The 17,648-nt window shown below is 49.3% G+C and overlaps 4 protein-coding genes across 7 annotated transcripts in view; 2 read left to right on the top strand and 2 right to left on the bottom strand.

Annotated features, from left to right (window-relative positions):
- Nucleotides 1-552: 552 nt before the first annotated feature.
- On the bottom strand, nt 553-3,405 carry STK19 (serine/threonine kinase 19). Its single transcript, XM_069073650.1, has 4 exons — nt 3,306-3,405; nt 3,059-3,195; nt 1,093-1,188; nt 553-696 (listed from the first exon to the last, which is right to left on the bottom strand). The coding sequence occupies exons 1-4, from the start codon at nt 3,403-3,405 to the stop codon at nt 553-555; spliced, it is 477 nt and encodes a 158-aa protein (XP_068929751.1).
- A 47-nt stretch (nt 3,406-3,452) lies between these two features.
- DXO (decapping exoribonuclease) lies at nt 3,453-6,536 on the top strand. Of its 4 annotated transcripts, none has more exons than XM_069073293.1 (7): nt 3,453-3,703; nt 4,306-4,708; nt 5,118-5,353; nt 5,485-5,704; nt 5,830-5,965; nt 6,130-6,224; nt 6,314-6,536. In XM_069073293.1, the coding sequence occupies exons 1-7, from the start codon at nt 3,490-3,492 to the stop codon at nt 6,462-6,464; spliced, it is 1,455 nt and encodes a 484-aa protein (XP_068929394.1). In that variant the 5' UTR covers nt 3,453-3,489; the 3' UTR covers nt 6,465-6,536. The 4 variants fall into 4 exon arrangements, with proteins under 4 accessions (XP_068929394.1, XP_068929397.1, XP_068929396.1 ...); XM_069073296.1 differs by having other exon boundaries at nt 3,548-3,703; nt 4,576-4,708; XM_069073295.1 differs by having other exon boundaries at nt 3,575-3,703; nt 4,341-4,708.
- Nucleotides 5,322-17,648, top strand: part of ZBTB12 (zinc finger and BTB domain containing 12) — a 98,587-nt gene continuing 86,260 nt past the window's right edge. Inside the window, 1 exon segment of the mRNA XM_069073292.1 lies at nt 5,322-5,325. The gene's annotated coding sequence lies outside the window, so the exon portion shown is untranslated.
- SKIC2 (SKI2 subunit of superkiller complex) lies at nt 6,620-17,453 on the bottom strand. Its single transcript, XM_069073282.1, has 28 exons — nt 17,359-17,453; nt 17,143-17,255; nt 15,713-15,822; nt 15,512-15,629; nt 15,310-15,424; nt 15,106-15,180; nt 14,949-15,002; nt 14,651-14,841; nt 14,407-14,535; nt 13,810-13,955; nt 13,311-13,457; nt 13,011-13,095; nt 12,609-12,715; nt 11,833-11,979; nt 11,646-11,742; nt 11,196-11,408; nt 10,961-11,071; nt 10,590-10,820; nt 9,859-9,996; nt 9,502-9,639; nt 9,236-9,340; nt 8,697-8,844; nt 8,460-8,586; nt 8,083-8,293; nt 7,794-7,904; nt 7,457-7,675; nt 7,033-7,173; nt 6,620-6,932 (listed from the first exon to the last, which is right to left on the bottom strand). Exons 1-28 carry the CDS (start codon nt 17,378-17,380, stop codon nt 6,732-6,734), a joined length of 3,750 nt encoding a protein of 1,249 aa, XP_068929383.1. The 5' UTR covers nt 17,381-17,453; the 3' UTR covers nt 6,620-6,731.

Genomic DNA, 17,648 nt, shown 5'->3' with positions numbered 1-17,648 from the left:
GGGATAAGGGCAGGTAACTGTTGGAAAAACTTGATGTTTCTTTTGGGCTTTTTTAAGTCATGAAATTCAACTTGGAGAAATCCCTTACTTTCATGAGATACATACATCTCTCAACCCTCCCATATAGTCCAGATGATTTCATTAGCAAGGACTGGGGAGAAAGCGTCACTGCTAGGCAAAGAATGTTGTTGAGAAGAGAGTTAAAAAAGAGTAAGTGAGGAGGGGCAGCCAGGTAGCACAGCGAGTAAGAGCACCGGCTCCAGTGTCGGGATGACCTGGGGATTGAATCCGGGCTCAGATACTTAGCACCCACCTAGAAACACCTGGCCGTGTAACCTTGAACAAGTTACTTAACCCCGATAGCTTTTTTTTTTTTTAAGCAATCAGGGTTAAGTAACTTGCTCAAGGTTACATGTTACTCTTACTCGCTGTGCTACCTGGCCGCCCCAACCCCAATTGCTTTAAAAAAAAAAAAGAGTAAGTAAGGGGAAAGATTAGAATAGGACCATAGATGTAGTTGACAGTTGCCTGGGTTTTATGCTGCCCCAAGTCTCACGTGATCTCACAGTCCCTAAAGCCAAAGGTTTGGATCATCTGATCCTGCTGAAAGCTGAGGTCTCCACAGGCTGGAAGCACCATGGCCAGAAACCTCTGTACTGTCCCTTCAAATGGCCGACCCCTGCAAGACTCCAGGGCCTGAAGGAGAATAAGAGGGAAAGGGCAACCAAACTCCAACTTGGCCTTCCACTGATATCCCCTACGTTTTTTTCATAGTGTTGTCTCCCCCCACTACACACACAAACAGAGAGTTAATTATTTCCTATTTTAACTGTATAGAGTTTGTACAAAGGTGTTTGCTTATTATCTCCCCCATTAGACTGTAAGCTCCTTGAGGGCAGAAACTGTCTTTTTGCATCCACTATGCCTGGCACATAGTAGACACTGCTAACTGACTGACACACATGGAATATGTGCTTCCCCTTCCACAGTATTTTCTTCTCCTTCTTTGATATCCTTCCATTAGTCTTACTAGACCTTAACATACTCCCAATCCCAGGTTCCCTTATCCCATATATACACATATACACACACTTTGGTCCTGAAGTCCTCAGTGAAGACAATCCCCTGAGCGTCAGAGTCAAAGCCAAGTTGAATGACTCGAATCTCCCCTTGTTCCCGAAGTTCTCTCTGTCCCAGGAGAGATGGAAAATTAGAGGCATCAAAATAGGAACTATCTCAGCTGTGCTTGGGGAGAATGGGAGTAGATTAATATGGGGGAAGAATAGATTCCAGGATGATAAAATGGAAGTGGGTGGAAAGGATAGTTCTTTTCTGATATGTTTTTCAGAAAAAGAAAGATAATGCCATCTGTGCAGGCTGGTAAAAACTAGGAGGTGGGAGAGGGAGAGTAGATCACCAGCAGCTATAGTGGTTTCCAGAATTATCAACCCATAGATGCCAAAAGACAAAGTGAGAGGTCAGTGTAGACTTTGGGAACAGGGAATCCAGGAGTGCGGTCTGGCCTCTGTCCCCAGAAGGAGAAGCGGCTGAGGCGTGGCAGCCACAGCTGTGTGACTGCTTCAGAGTTCCTGGCCTACAGATCATGGGGGACCAAGCAACCATTCTGAGGGGTAATTGCTCTTGCTTTAACCTGCTTGGATCTGGATTGCTGTCTATGGAGGAGGTTCTGGGGTACGTGACCAGTGAGCCAGAGCGTGTGGAGGCTTCTAAGAGGGCACCCAACTAATAGCTCTGGCAGCTGTAAAAACCCCAGTGATTTGAGACAAAGCTCTCCTCTCTGGAAGCAGAGTTCTACTGTGGCAAAAAGCTCAAAAGTCATACAATTGAGTGGCAACATGAGCAAGTAAAGGAAGCAAATCAAGCACAGCAATCCAACTTTGGATTCCATTTTTGGGGACAAAAAGGATCACAGCATGAAATGGCAGGAAAACAATGAAGTCAGAACTCCTGCACCAAAAGCTTCCAAGAAAAATATGAACTAGTTACAGGCCATAGAGGAGCTTAAGAAGTTATTTTGAAAACCAAATAAGAAAAGTGCAGGAAAAATTGGGAAGAGAAATGAAAACGATGCAAGAAAATCATGAAAAGCAAGCCAACAACCTGACTAAAGAAAATAACACCTTAAAAAAATAGACTAACTCAAATGGCAAAAGAGGCTCAAAAAGGCAATGAGGAGAAGAATGCCTTAAAAAGCCAAATTTTCCAAATGGAAAAAGAATCTTAAAAGCTCACTGAAGAGAATAATTCTTTAAAAATTAGATTGGAGCAAATGGAAACTAGAGACTTTATGAGAAATCAAGATAGTATTAAACAGATACAAACAAATGAAAAAAATAGAAGGCAATGTGAAATATCTTGTTGGAAAAACCACTGACCTGGAAAATACATCCAGGAGAGATAATTTAAAAATTATTGGACTACCTGAAAGCCACAATCAAAAAAAGAACCTAGAAATTATCCTTCAAGAAATTCTCAAGGAAAACTGCCCTGATGTTTTAGAACCAGAGAGAAAAATAGAGGTTGAAAGGAAGCAACCGATCACCTCTTGAAAAAGATCCCAAAAAGGGGCGGCCAGGTAGCACAGTGAGTAAGAGCACCGGCTCCAGTGTCGGGATGACCTGGGGATCGAATCCCAGGCTCAGACGCTTAGCACCCACCCAGAAACACCTGGCCGTGTAACCTTGAGCAAGTTACTTAACCCCAATTGCTTAAAAAAAAAAAAAAAAAAAAAAGGTCCCAAAAAGAAAACTCCTAGGAATATTAAAGCCAGGTTCTGCTGCCCCTTGGTTCCCCTCATCAGCGTAGGGACCCTTGGTCCCCTTAACTAGGTACCAGTCCCTTCCCCTTGGCAGATGCTCAATCCCTGGACCCTTGGACCCCTCTGACCAGCTATCTGACCCTAGTTCCCTGGCCCCTTGATCCCTTCTCATAGGCTGCCCATCCCCCGGCTCCCTGTTTCCCTTCACCAGCAGCTGCACACCCGCCATGCCCAGGTCCTCTTCCCCGGCTGCCCGCCCCTGCCCCCCGTGCCCCTCACCAGCTGCCTGTCGGCCGCGGTCCGGTCGGGCACAAGGCTGTACACCTGGCTCTTGAGGGCGATGGGAGGCAGCGCGTCCTGGAAGAGGCGCCGGGGGAAGAGCTCTCCCAGCTCCCGCAGAGCCCTGAGCACCGATCCTGGGGAAGAGGCTTCGTCAGGGCCTCGGACCCTCCTCTCTTTGGGAGCCAGCCCTGAGAGCCCTCCCGGGGTTCCCTCAGGGCTCCCCCTCTTTCCCCTCCCGGGTTACCTGACTCGCCCCCCGCGGGCTCCTCTCTGGACCATCCCGGTCCTCGTCGTCTCCTAGCCCCCAAGGTGTCTGGGACGAGCCGGGGACGCTTCCGGCTCATGGCCTGGGACTTCTGACCCCTTGTGGGTTTGTGGGGAGGAGGAAGAGGAGGGGGTAGTGGGGAGTTGGGGCGCTGGGGCAATAGATGGAGCGTTCCCCAAGACCAGTTGACTGGGGGGGCGGGCCTCGGCCAGACCTCTGGAGGCGGCATGGTCGCGGGGAGATGACGTCACAGTCCGGGAGCGCCGGCCCTGAGGGACATCCCCGGCTTCATGACGCGAGCCCCGCGCTACGCCGGGACGGAGCGGAGGTGTGGACGGACTTCGTGCTAAGTGGACATTCCAATTCCTGCTCCTCCAGTAAGAACTGCCCCCACCCCTTCACCATGAGTTTATGTGACGTCATGGTAGTACCGGAACCACAGAAAGTGGGGAATGTGACTTGTCTTCATCTATGCATGACACAATCAGGAAGCGACAGCCACAGAATTGCCCAGGGTCTCTGTCAGAGTGGGGGTGGGGGGAGAGAGCGCGACCCTATCCACAGCCCCCCGCCCGGAGTAGAAGCTTGGCCTTACCACGCCCCTACAACTACCCGGAATAAAATATGGGCGGGGAGGGGGGGGGGTGGCTGGGAGAAGGGAGAGCACAGGTCAGGAGCAGAAGCGGGGCAGAAATCTGTATGGGGACCCCAGAGGTGAGCGGGGGAGAGGGTGCAAAAATCAGAACAGGGGGCCCCAGAAGCCCAAATGGGCCAAGAACTCCTTCAGGATCCCCGAAATGGGGAGAAAAATTGGAGCGAAGCTGAGTGAAAAGTTCACAGCCCCCAGGATGAAGGTGAGCAAGGGAGAATAAGATAGAGAGGAAGAGGGAAGAAAATGACCCTGGGAGGCCTGGGGAAAAAGTCCCTCTCTCCTTCACTCTCCTTGGGTGTCCAAGTGCTAATCTGCTCTCTCTACCAGGCTTGGGGTGGGAGTTCCCATCTTTGCTCCCACAGGAGCCTATGGAGCCCCAGGGTGCTAAGCGAGGAGCCGGGGAAATGAAAGACGGGGCAACAGGGGGCCCTCCCAAACGGACCCGCCCAGCCCCTTCGCTGCCCACCGATGCCTCCCTCTACGTGGGCCCCTTCCCCTTTTATCGCCGCCCCTCCGAGCTGGGCTGCTTCTCCTTGGACGCCGAGCGCCGCTACCACGGGGACTCCCGGGCTCTGCGTTACTTTGCTCCTCCCCCAGCCCACGGTTCTGCCCCCGATTTCGACCTCCGGGAAGGCTACCCTGAGCGCTACCGGCCCCGGGACGAGGAGACTCGGGAGGGGCTGGATCACCTGCTTCGCTGGCTCCTGGAGCACCGTGGCCAGTTAGAGGGGTGAGTGCCCAGAGGCCAGCTCTGCCTGGGAATCAGAAAGCAAGGTACTAAGCCTGGGGTGTCATCCCTTAGACTGGCTACTTTGGGTAAGTTACGTGACCCTCCAGGTTGTAGTTAGTTGCCTTCCTCATCTGTAAAATGAGGGGTTTGAAACCAGAAGCTGTCCAAGGTCTCAAAGAAATAGAACAGTCAAAAGATGGAAACTGAAAAGAATAAGAAGTCCAGAAGACACACTTTCTGTCCCACAGTTCTTTTGGCCTTAGCGCCTTCCTGGGTATTGACTTAAGTTTCTCAGAATTCACTCCTTTAGCCATTTTTTTTTTTTGAGGATAACTGAATCTTGACTTTTTGAATGAATTCATCCTCCCCTCAGACCAGTTTTTCCCTAACAAGTATGTTTCCCTCACAGGGGCCCAGGCTGGTTGGCAGGAGCTGTGGTGACATGGCGAGGGCATTTGACAAAGCTCTTAACAACACCCTATGAGCTTCGGGAAGGTTGGCAGCTTGCAGCCTCACGGCTACAGGGCACCCTTTACCTGAGTGAGGTGGAAACACCTGCTGCTAAGGCCCAGAGACTTGCTCGTCCTCCCCTCCTCCGGGAACTCATGTACATGGGGTATAAGTTTGAACAGTACATGTGTGCAGGTGAGAGCTTGATAGGAATTTAAAATGCCAGCACAGCACTTTATAGTTTACAACGTATTTTCTCATCTCTGATCTCAAGAGCTTTTTCTCCTATGTCGCTCTCTCATAACTCCCTCATGTTCCTCCTACAGACACACCTGGTGGCTCTCCTGACCCTTCTGGAGAGGTCAACACTAACGTGGCATTCTGCTCAGTGTTGCGAAGTCGATTAGGAACCCATCCTCTGCTCTTCTCTGGCGAGGTGGACTGCACAGATCCTAAAGCCCCATCCTCACAGCCACCTGCCTGTTATGTGGAGCTCAAGACCTCAAAAGAAATGCACAGCCCTGGTCAGTGGAAGAGCTTCTATCGGTAAGACTAATACAGCTGACTTGAGTTGAAAAAAAAAAAAGCTGAAAAACAATAAAGTTAGGAGACCAAATAGTCGGTCCCTGTTTGCTTGAATCTCTAGTGATCTTTTATCTCATGCTTCACAGACACAAGCTCTTGAAGTGGTGGGCTCAGTCATTCCTGCCTGGGGTTCCTCGTGTGGTTGCTGGTTTCCGAGATCCTGAAGGTTCTGTTCGATCACTCAGAACCTTTCCCACCATGGAGATGTTTGAGCTTATCAGGGTAATGAAATACAATAACCTCATACTTTCCTCAATTACCTGGTCACAACTCCATTCTTTCCAGAGTTCTGCATTGGGATTCTTTCTCTCATCCTCATTTCCTTAGAAATCCTAGATCCTCTAGTCTTTCACTATATGCTTCCATCCACTTATCTCTGTCCTCAGGCTGACCGAGAAGGCTGGAATCCATCCGTATGTATGAACTTCTGTGCTGCTTTCCTCAGCTTTGCCCAAAGCACAGTCACTCAAGATGACCCCAGGTGAGGAACTCATATCTAGTTTTACTTCTCTCAAGACCCAGTTCTGTGAATGCCCAGTCCTTACTTGTCTTTCCTGCTTTCACTGCCAGGCTTGTTCACCTCTTCTCCTGGGAGCCAGGTGGCCCTGTTACTGTGTCTGTTCATTATGATGCTCCCTATGCCTTTCTGCCTACCTGGTACGTGGATGCTGTGACCCAGGATTTCCCTTCACCTCCTAAGACACCCTGCCCAGGGAACTAACTTCTCCAGGGGACTGATCAAGAGGGGGCTGGTCCCTCCTTCCTACACACACAATAAAGGCATTTTTCACTATCTGGTCTTATTTTTGTCCCCATTTTAGTTAACTCATTTTGCCAACACTGAAAGGAATACTTTACCCCCAAGCCTCACACACATTAGCATGATTTGCTGCTTTATTAATTCTTTTTAAAAGAAATTGGTTCCTTCATGGCCTGTTCTTTGGCAGAGGGCCATGAAAAAACCAATAGGGTAGGAACTACAGAAAGATCACTGGGTATAGAGACTGGCAGCAAAGACTATGTCACGACGGAGCATCGTGGCAGCTGCCTCCATCTTAGCACCCAGGACTGGTTCTCCCACCAGCCGGGCAGCCCCTCGCAGTGAACGACACATCTCTGCCAGGCGCTGGATACATCTGACAATCAGGCCCTCTGGAGTCCCTGATAGCCCTGCAAGCTCAGAGAAAGGCTACAAAGAAAGGAAAGGAAATAAGCATGTGGCTCTCCCAGAGATTCAGATGTTCAAACCCAAGGCTGCTTTGTTTTCCTTCTACCCCTAAAGAACTCACCATGCCTCGTGCCCACTCATAGACAACTTCTACCAGCCCAAAGTTGAGTTGCCCCACAAATTCTTCCACAGTCTGGTTCAGGCCACAGGATACCTGAACCTCACCAATACGCCGGGCCACATCCTTGACACGCTCTATGCCCTGGAAGGGTTGAAGAAAGGGTAAAGTCCATACACCAGGCAAAACCTTAACCAGATGCTAAGGGAAAACAGAAAAAGTATCTATGGCCTAAGGAAGAAAACCCAGTCTGATAATGGAACTGTGTTAGAAAAACGGAGGTAGATTTCAGGAAAGTCTTCTTGAAGATGTATAAAGCTACAATGGAAGGGAAATGATGGTCCAGGATTTCCAGGGGAAATACAGAGGCCTATATGAATGAAGGAGGGAGGATGGAGGTGATGGTGAGGGTTGTTGCATCCCTCACCTGTTTAAGAGTGCTTGGCAACTGGTCTCCTGGATCTCCGGAGCTTTGGCAGACCAGGCCAGATAACAGAGCAGCAATCTCTTCTGGCCGAAGGGTGCTCAGTGCATTGTCAAACATGAGCTCTGTCAGAAGCAGTTCATGACTACTCATGGCACATGCCACCCTCCCTGCCAGCTTCACAGTCCCTGCCCCATCCACATAGCCCAATGTCCGCAGAATCTGGGTGAGGAAGAGGATGATATTGAAAGAAGAACACGAAACTCAAGTTATCTGGCTATTCCAGTCTTCTCCCTTAACCCCCTAGCCTCAGGGCACAAGGTATCCAGTTCCTCCCCACCTCCACACGCTGATGATACTCTGGCAGCAGGAGCAGTGACTGGTCTGAGAGTAGAAACCGTAATCTCTCCATCTCCTTCTGAATCTGAGCCCGTTCGCGCAGCCTCAGGTACTAGAGAAAGAAGATGCAAGGTGAGGAAGGCGTTGGTCCCCTCTACCCTTTCCAACTTAGCGGGAAGAGCTGAAGAACAGATTGTATCCCTCTCTCTCCTAACACTCCATCAAGCCTGGCAAAAAGACCAGGGAAAGAAACCACCGCCTCTGTGAAGCCAGATACTGAGTGGACTCACCTGGGCTGGAAACCTGGGACTGTGTACACACTGGGCACCTCGGATCAATTCCTCCAGCTTCCGAGCACGAAGCCCACCCTCTACCACAGACACCTCCTTTAGCTGAAGGTCGTTGACGGGATCCAGGGCTGGGGGCCCTGCTGGGTGCGCCTGAGCCAAGCGGAGCATCTCCTGAACAGCAGAAGTCACAGCTGGAGAGGGAGGTTCCTTCCTAAGAAAAAAGAGAGAAACCCTTTTTCTCTGAAACCTCCCTTTCCTAGAGTTGGCAAACCTTCACATACCACCACTGCCCAGTGAATCACCACCCTATAATCATTTCTCCCCAAGGTGGCAAAATTTTCTCCTCAAACTGTCCCTTCTCACCCAAAGCTACTAACTTGAATCTTGGCTGCTGCCTCTTGCTAAAATCTTCCAAGATTCGCTCCCCATTCACCCGTAGCATCTTTGCTGTGATGGCAGTGATGTCACCTGGCTGAAGTTTGGCCACAGTATGATCACAAGGCCCTGCAGGGCAGAACAGCAGAATCAAGTTCCTGTCCTGGGACACTGACATCCTGTCCCTCCTACCCCATCCCTGACCCAAGTGTCTGCCCTACTTCCCACTGAGCTCTTACCTTCAGGCAGGAACAGCTTGTGACCCACCAGATCATCAGGATAGGGGACATCGAGGGAGCTGGAACTGCCAGGCAGTGGCCTCTCAAGGGGCTGCTTCTCACACAGAATCAAAGTTGTGAAGAATCGGTTTGTAGTGTCTGAAGAGACCTGGGAGAGAGACAAGCAGCATTACTCAGGTCATATTCATCTTTCCCTAGACTGGCCTAACCTGGACAAGAGATGTGGTTCCAATCCTTAAGGAATTCCCTGTCTAAGGGTGATGGAGACCCTGCCCTCAGAATACAAACCCAGAACACAATATACACATATTAAGTCAGGACAGTGAGGGAAGGGAAACATGGGATAGTGCTGGAAATGGAGGAATGACATAGATGAGAGAGCCTGGAGGTATATGAAGGTGGAAGTCACCAACACCCCACCCCCACCCCCACCCCAAAAAGCCCAACAACATATCAATGTAAATAAGTTTATGTTAGAGGACAAAGAAAGAAATTTACTAATCCCTCAATCTAGGGGTCCCCAGCCCACTTCCCCTCACCTGCAAGATCACTCCTAGTGCATTCTGATGTTCCTGATTCTTAACAACCACCACTCTTCCTACTGACAGAGATTTCAGCCCGTTCACTGATTCCATGATCCGTCGCTGGGAAGAGATGTTCAACATGTCAAAGGAGGGGCTGAGGAATAAACTCAGGAGTGTTTTCTCATTGCCCTGGGCCACTCCCCTGCTATGCTGGTAGCAGCATTCTCTCTACCCCCACCCCTACCCTCATCCATGTCCTCACTTCCCTCTTCCCCCATCACCTGGATCAGTCCCCGAGTCTCTGTCAGCTCTTCCCCCCAGCTGTAATAATCAGGAAGATCAGCCAGCTGGCCTGACGTGTCTGGCTCCTCCAGGGCCCCAAGTCGTTTTGTCAGTTCTGCCAAAGTCTGCTCATGGGCCTGTAGGGGTGGGAAGGAGACAGGGACTAGCAAGAGGCTTCAGGAAGCTCTGTGATCACCAGGCTCCAGATCCCTCCCACCTCCCACCTCCCACATGTGTTTTCTTTAAAGATATGATCTAGTCCTCCAACTCCTTGGTTCTTTCAGGGACCCAGACATGTCCCCCAAACACCCACCAACACACACAAATGTGTGCACACAACTCATGTATATATACACCTTGCTGTCCTTTCTTGAAGGGAATTCAGAAAAGCTTCTCTTCATCATATCTTCCACTCTGAGTGCATCGACCCGAAGCAGGTTAAGGATCATTGTATATGTGAGGCGGAATTGGGATTGTAGCTGAGAAGGCTTTCCCTGAGGATCAGGAGTAGGGATCAGAGTGCTGGAAGAAGGAAATGGGAAGGACTCTTCCATTCCCCTCTCCAGAATCAAGGGTATTCCCCTGACTACCTGAACTAACTGTCCCCTTCTCATTAAGAGTTAAAGACCTGGATTCTAATTTCAGCTCTACTAATAGATGTGTGAATTTAGGCAAATCACTCCCTTCTCTAGGCCTTAATTTCTTCATTTAGAACACAGGTGGAGAACCTGCTACTGAATCCAAACTTCACAAAACAAATCCCGTTAATAAAAGGATTTGTTCTTTCAGTCAAAAGGTAACACCCAAGGACCTAGAAGGTCACAGTTCCCCACCCCTGGATTAGACTTTAGTCCATCCCCTTCATAAAAGGATTTTGTAGAGGTCCCTGAGATGTTCCTTTTACAAAAGATGAGAGAGAAGAAAAAGGAAGGTTAGAAGAGATAAAAAAAAATTTTATGAGAAAAGCAAGATAAAAGAAAATTACATGGGAATCACAGCCTCAGAGCTAGAAGTCAAGGGAATTACCCAGTCTAACCTTCCCTGCCTTCTTGAGTTGATAGGAAGTTAACCACCTTGACTAACTCACCAACATCATCCGGTGCAGATCAGCCATCTCAGGCACACGTCCCTTACAGAGTAAGATGACAGTGCCTGTAGGGTCCAGGCCACGACGCCCTGCCCGTCCTGCCATCTGTACATATTCCCCAGGGAGCAAGTCACGGAAAGTTGCACCATCATGCTTGCGCATAGAGTCAAACACCACAGTCCGTGCTGGCATATTCACACCCATAGCAAAGGTCTCTGTAGCAAATAGGACCTAGGGGAAAGGGTTCCACAATTAGGAGAAACTCTCTTCTGGCCTTCAAAGACACCAAATCTGACTTTCCTGAGTCTGGGCACTTTCTCAGGGTTAAATAAATATATCCCCTTCTACCCAAGATGCTTCCACTATCCTACCTTGACCAAACCACGACTGAAGAGCATTTCTACAATCTCCTTGAGAATGGGCAAAATACCACTGTGATGGACACCTAGACCCCGACGAAGTAGCTCTGACATGTGCAGTACCTTTGAGGCAATGTTGAGGGAACAAAATTTGGGTGTCACCATAGAGTCACAAGGTGCCCAAAGCCTAATTCAGCCTTTATCTCCCATAGACCTTGAACTTTCCCTCCCTACAGACCCCATATACCTGAGGCAGCTGGCGGTCAGAGCCCCGAAGTCGGGCAAGGCATCGCTGAAGGAAGAGGTGGATCTCACTCTTCTCAGAGCCAGTGGTAAGGTCTAGGGAGCTGAGGCCTGATGCCTGTTCATCGCATCGCCCTCGGGAGAAGGTGAACACAACCACAGGGAGCTGGGCACGGCTCCGCAGGGAGGCCAGGAGAGAGAGGTATATGCCTCGGTCCTGGAGGGCAAAGGAGAAAGGGCCAGGGTCAGGGACCAACAGGACCTGGGCTCAGATCCTGAGGCTCTGAAAAGGAATATGGGGATTGAAAAGGGGAAGAGCTGAAAACTAGATCAAGGGATCCTTGGGAAAGGAGTTAGATAAGAAGAAAAGAGGCAGTTGGGGCAAAAGAGGTAGTATTAAGCAAATGAATCCATTTCTACAGATCCACCCCCTCCTTCCCACCCCAGATCTCACCTGTCCAGGCCCCCCTTGGTGCACTGGCTGCTTTGCCCCAAAGGTCTGTGCATGTTTGCTAGTCCTCTCCTTCTTGGCCTCCACAGCTGCATAGTATCTAAGACAAATGGATGGAGAGGCAGACAAAGGTCATGGTGTTCAGACCTTCCCAGCCAAGGCTTACTCCTAGCTCCCTCCCATAACTCACCCCTTAGTGTGGAAGACACCTCGTGAATCCAGAAGCAGAAATAGCTCTCCTTGTGTTTTTGGACTATTCCCAGTGAACAGAAAATGCTCCAAGGGAACTGGTCGGGCAGCTGTGCTGATCACATAGAGATGCCGACGCTTCAGCCTCCTGGGGGAGAGGGGCAAAGGTCAGAGGTCACAACATTGTGTAACCACCTTTCCTCCCCACTACCCTCTTTGAATCCCATCTCTGGGTCTGTGACTATTTCTGTGTCTTTGTGTCCAAAACTTACAGGAAATGCCTTGGGAAAGGCTTCCTGAAGGGGAGAGGTGTGACCTTGTAGCATGTTAACCTCTATGGGCACCTCAGTGTCCACATCTGTAAAATGAGGGGGCTTGACTAGATGATCTCTGTGGTCCCTCCTAACTCTAAATTTATGATCCTATGACCCTTCCACCAGCATCCCATCACTCATTCTCCTTGCCTCCAAAATCATCCTTCTTCCATCCTTTTCCCCAGAGAATCTACATTGGACAAAGGGGCAGGGATCAAGGGATGGTGAGTATATGAGAACCCCACATGTCTAAACAAGTTTATTGAAGATCTTTGATCAAAAGGGATAACTGAAGGAAATTACCAGCATCACTACCACCACCCACCCCCTGGTGTTAGACCTCCCTCCTGGCTATTACAATGTCAGCTTATCCTCTTCAAGGATATGGAAATAACAGGACAAGCCTCTTTCCTAGAGTATCCACCCAAAAACTCAAACCTCTGTGTCTATCTCTGATCCTTACCCAATCCAGTCTGCAAATTCAAGGGCATTGGGCACAGTGGCACTGAGAAGAATGATGGAAACATGATCAGGGAGCATGATGAGGACTTCTTCCCATACTACTCCTCGCTAGTCACAGAAAGATAAGGATACACAAACATTGCAAACAAGTATAAAGACAGACACATACAAGCCACCATTCACCTCACCCCCATCTAGCACAGGATGCCATAATTCCTACCTCCCCTCCCCCCTCCCCATGACCTTCCCTTTTATCCTCAAAGGAAAGCTGTGGCACAGGGCCTTCCTGGGGATAAAGTTGGGAGTAGAGGTGAAGGGGTGGTAGAAGTAGCCTTCAGACAGGCAAGGACTGAAAGGTCCAAAGGTCAGGTCCCAGGGATAATGTCAGCTACACCCTCCTCACCTCAGCATCATTGATGTAATGGACCTCATCAAATATCACCCATTCAAGGTCTCGAATCACATCTGAGCCGCTATATAGCATGGAGCTAGGTGGAAGGAATGGTAAGGAACAGAAATAGATTAAAACATACTTGGAACTTCCTTCTCTCAACTCATAACTTGATCCCCTTATGACTCCTACTTTGTTTTCCCAATCAAATTTTAAATCCTTCACCCTAGACCCTAAGCATATACACAATTCTAACCATAGACTTCAGGTCCATCCCACACCCCCAATCCCAGAATCTTAATGTCCACTCACCGAAGGATCTCTGTGGTCATAATGAGGCAGGAGGCTTCAGGATGCAGCTGGACATCCCCTGTGAGGAGCCCCACATCACCAAATGTGTTTCGGAAATCTCTGAACTTCTGATTACTCAGGGCCTTGATGGGTGATGTATAGATGGTACTGCAGAAGAAGGAATCTTGAATTTTCACATGAGTTGTTGCCCCTGAGCCGAGATCTCCTCCCCTCTTCCTCCCCCAGGTCCATCCCACGAATCCTACCAAACCTGGCTCTACATTCACTCATTCAGAAAGCCCTTCTAAACTAACTCTGGTCACTTCTAAACCATTTTAGTCTGTCCTCTTTCGATCTCTTCTCGTCTCTTTCTTTCTCTCCTGTTCCTCTCCATGTCATCATCTCCCATAGGCTCCCCTCAACTCCTCCTTGGTGTCCCAGGCACCGAGATGGAAGAGGGATGGACTGGTAAGAACAAGTTAGGGATAAGATCAGGATTACGCTGTCCCTACCCCCATACCGGGTCATATGTTTCTGGGCAAGGGCAATGGCATATTCAGCCACAACAGTCTTTCCTGCAGATGTGTGAGCAGCAACAAAAACAGAGTCATGTCTCTCCAGGTGCAGAATAGCCTGTTTCTGAAATACATCTGGTTCAAACGGCCACTGTGAGAGGAATGGATACAGGGTAGAGATGATGTGAGAAGGATCCAGTGAGTGAGGAAGGGGATAGAAACATTCTTTAATCAAATAATCCATAACCCTATATTCATGCTAGAGAGAAATATGAAGAGAAAAGAAGGTGAAAAGTGGCTAGGAATATGGAAGTAAATCTGGAGATAGGGCTTCTTACCCCAACTTTAGCCCTAGTATGGCCCCTATTACACACATTTTATTTGAGGGTAAAAGTGAATGTCACAGAGGGATACACAAGGGCTATAGCATCCTGTGCCAGGAACGGGTAAGGTGGGTGGTGGCTTTTATGTTATCTGTATACCTCTTGGGAGTCTGACAAGTCCTGAATCTTACCTATCAGGAAGGGGCTGGAATGAAATAAGCAGGAGACTATGGAACATGGCACTGGAGGTAGGGGAGTAGAAAAGGTGAGATTCATGACCTGGAAGGCAGGTTGGGGGATGAGCCGGTAGAAATCTCCCACAGGCGAAGTAATATCCACAGGAATGGCCCACTGTTCCAAGACTGGGGGCTTTGGAGGTTCAGGAGGAGGCATAGGGGCTGATGCTTCCTATGGAGTAAGGCAAAAAGTATCAGACTATCCCAGACCTCCATCCCACCCCACTCCTCAGACCCTCTCTCCAGCAGGACATACCAAGTTATCCATCCATCCATAGCCTATCTACCTTTAGGACTAAATCCTCCAGGCTACTAGCACGGACCAATGGCGGCTCAGAGGTGGAGCCTGTAACACTGTCTCCTCCAGGACCTCCCAATCTTCCTGAAGTCTCTTCTTCCTCCTCCTCCCCTCCACCCAGTTCCAAGGGCTCCAGGAGATGGCTGAGACTGAGGAGGCCAGAAGCAGGAGTTGAGTGATCTGGCAAGATGCAGAAGTCAAGAGAAATAGAGGTATAGTTACCATTTCCCTTCTGTCACTTTAACATCTTTCCTTCCCCCTTCCAGCCCACCAGAGAAAACTCTTACTCTTTGGGGTGAAGTCTACACCTTTTTTGAAGCCTGGGGGGATGGTAAGGAGATCTGAAAAATGACAGTGGAAAGAGGCAGTAATGAGAGGCCACATCCCCCTTCCACCCCCAATCTTCAATCAAATTCAGTCTGCCCTTTTATTCTACCCCTTCACCTTTCTCAAAATCAATCTCTTCCTCAGAGTCACCACATGTGCTGAGATCTGCTATGGTAGGTTCATCCATTCCACCTAGAAGGAAGGGAAACAGAGCAGGAAAAATGTGTTAGCATATAGGGAAGGATAGTTTACTCCCCACTTCCTTAGGAAACAGGAGCTTTTTCCTCACTCTGCTCTCCATTATCTCTCCTCAAATATCACCTGGCCAAAATGGGTAGTGTGTTGGGTTGCCCCATAAGGCCTGGGATGGAGGTCCTGGGGGCCGGCGAAGAGAGAGGGAAGTTGTTGCCGAGAGGTTTGTGTCCTCCAATAAGACCTGAGAGAGAACAATGTGACACAATGAAGCTAAATCTCTCTCTTAGTCTCTTCCTATCTCTCTTATATCCCTGGAGAAGCCCTTTACCTCTCTGTAACCCAGGACTCTGCCAGTGGTTGGGTGTCTCTGAGCCTGTAGATCTGATGGGACAGGAGCTCCTGGGAGCCCCAGGAGAGACCAGGGGTCCGTCTTCCTCTGCCATTTCCTGAGGAGACCAGAAGAAACAAATCAGTCTCCCTACCACCATCATACCTCATTCCCATCTTAGGTGACTAGAACCATTCTCACCAAGCCACACGTTCCACACCATGCAGGGGCAGCCATTCAGGAGATGACAGAAACAGTTGCTCAGTCTCTCCCTGCAGCTCTGGGGCACAGGGTGGTAGCCCATGGGAGAGCTGGAAAAATGAAAGGAAGACAAACACAGAATGTGAAACACAGGAGTGGCAGGCAGAGAGGAAAAAGAACAAATTGCCCAGGAAAGAAGACAGATTAAGGTTCCTTGTTCAAGGAGAAGGTTAGAGTAAAGAATAGCAGGGTCAAAGGAAAGGCCTAGCACTGGGACAAGCATTAAAGGGAATGCAGAGAAGTAAAAGATTCATATATTTGTAAAGTACTTAGCCTCGCACAGAAGTCAGGGTTAGAGAAATGCTTATTCCCTTTCCCTCCCCAGCCTTCCCTTCAAAAAATTAGCTAGCTCACTGATGAGGTAACATATTAACGACAGTGTTATAAAAGGTGAGAGGAAAGAAATCATCGGAGGCATGGGAGCAGATTAAGAGCAATGGTAGAAACTTTAGGGGAAAAAAATGATGTGGTGACAGGGAGAGCAGGAAGCAGGGGAAAAGGGGGTGAATCCCTGACTTCAAACAATGGAAATTTTTCATATCTTTCTAATTTTTAAGGATGTATTATCTATACACTTAAGTGCTAGAAGAAACTGAAATATTAAATAGGATAAGGGCCCTTGCTCTACCCTCTGCCTTCAGGAAATCTGCAATCCACTAGGACAGGATCCTCAAATCTCACTTCCAATATAAAAAGTCTAGACTATAAATGGCACTCAATATTGTATCAAATTGAGTTAAATTTTTTCCAGACCTCATCATCCCCCAGCCCTCAACGGCCTCTATTTCCTCTGAGGTCCCAGAGTTCTTACTGCATATGCTCCTACTAAAGAGAACCCAACCAGAATGTGAATTCCCTTAGGGCTGGAACTCACTTTCCTTCCCTTCCATCTTTCTGTAATACATGCTACTCTCCCTCCCTCCTCCAAGCCAGCGATAGGGATGGGCACAAACACATGCATTTCAATGAATAATTGTTGAAAATTGTTGTTATTGTTAATATATTATCAATAATGACAAAGACACATTTTCATATTCATTTTCTCACCTCAACCTTACAACATCCCTCCCTCCCCCATGAAGTCTGGAAAACAGGAAAAGGATGATTAACCTCATTTAACATTGGAGGAAACTGAGGCAGAAAAGCTCCCTTCCCACCTCAACGCCCCCTCCCATCCCACTCCAAAAGAGCCCGATCCTGGGTCTCACAAGGAGCGGCAGCACTGAGGGAAGGATGCCATGTCTGCTGACTGCAAGCCCAACGCTTTCCCCTACACTGAATCACCATCATTGCAGGGAAGAAGGAAGGAAAATTGACTCATTCTGGGTCAGGGATGAATGGAAGCCCTTGGGGATTCAGGGCTCACTCACCGTGCCGTTCGGCGGGTCTGAGACCTGGGGCGAGCTCAGAAGCTCCCAACGCCCAGTGCATCCGAGCTCCAGGGCACAGAGGGGCAAGTCTAAGGGCCCCCGAGGGGGCAGCACTGAGAAAAAGGAAGACTGGTCAAGGCTGAGGGCAGAGGTCCAGGCTCAGGGCAAAGGTCAAAGGTTACTCACTCCCTGCACCCATGCTGCCCCTGCCCTTACCCAGTCGCTCTGTCTCCAGCATACCGTTGCCTCCCAGAATCTCCGCGAAGCCGGAAGTGTCTCGAGAACCGAATCTCTGGAAGTCCCGCCCCCGGCATGGCGGAAGTTGCTGCCGTTCGGCGGAAGAGTGGCTACAGGGTGGAGTAACGTCATAAGAAAGAAGGGCGGAAGTGGCCTCAGACCGAGGAACAAGACAGGTTGGGGGGGGGAGAGGGTAGAAAAGGAACAGTGCCGGAAATGGCGCAAAGGCCTAAGGGGAAGTGCCTACCCCTTCGGCCACCTTGGTTGTA

The sequence above is a fragment of the Petaurus breviceps genome, unplaced genomic scaffold (assembly GCF_028583685.1).
Source record: "Petaurus breviceps papuanus isolate PSGF00001 unplaced genomic scaffold, PetGlider_PUasm1.0 90865, whole genome shotgun sequence".
Taxonomy (NCBI): domain Eukaryota; kingdom Metazoa; phylum Chordata; class Mammalia; order Diprotodontia; family Petauridae; genus Petaurus; species Petaurus breviceps.
The sequence above is the reverse complement of the archived record's forward strand: the minus strand, read 5'-3'. Positions and strand labels throughout refer to the sequence as shown.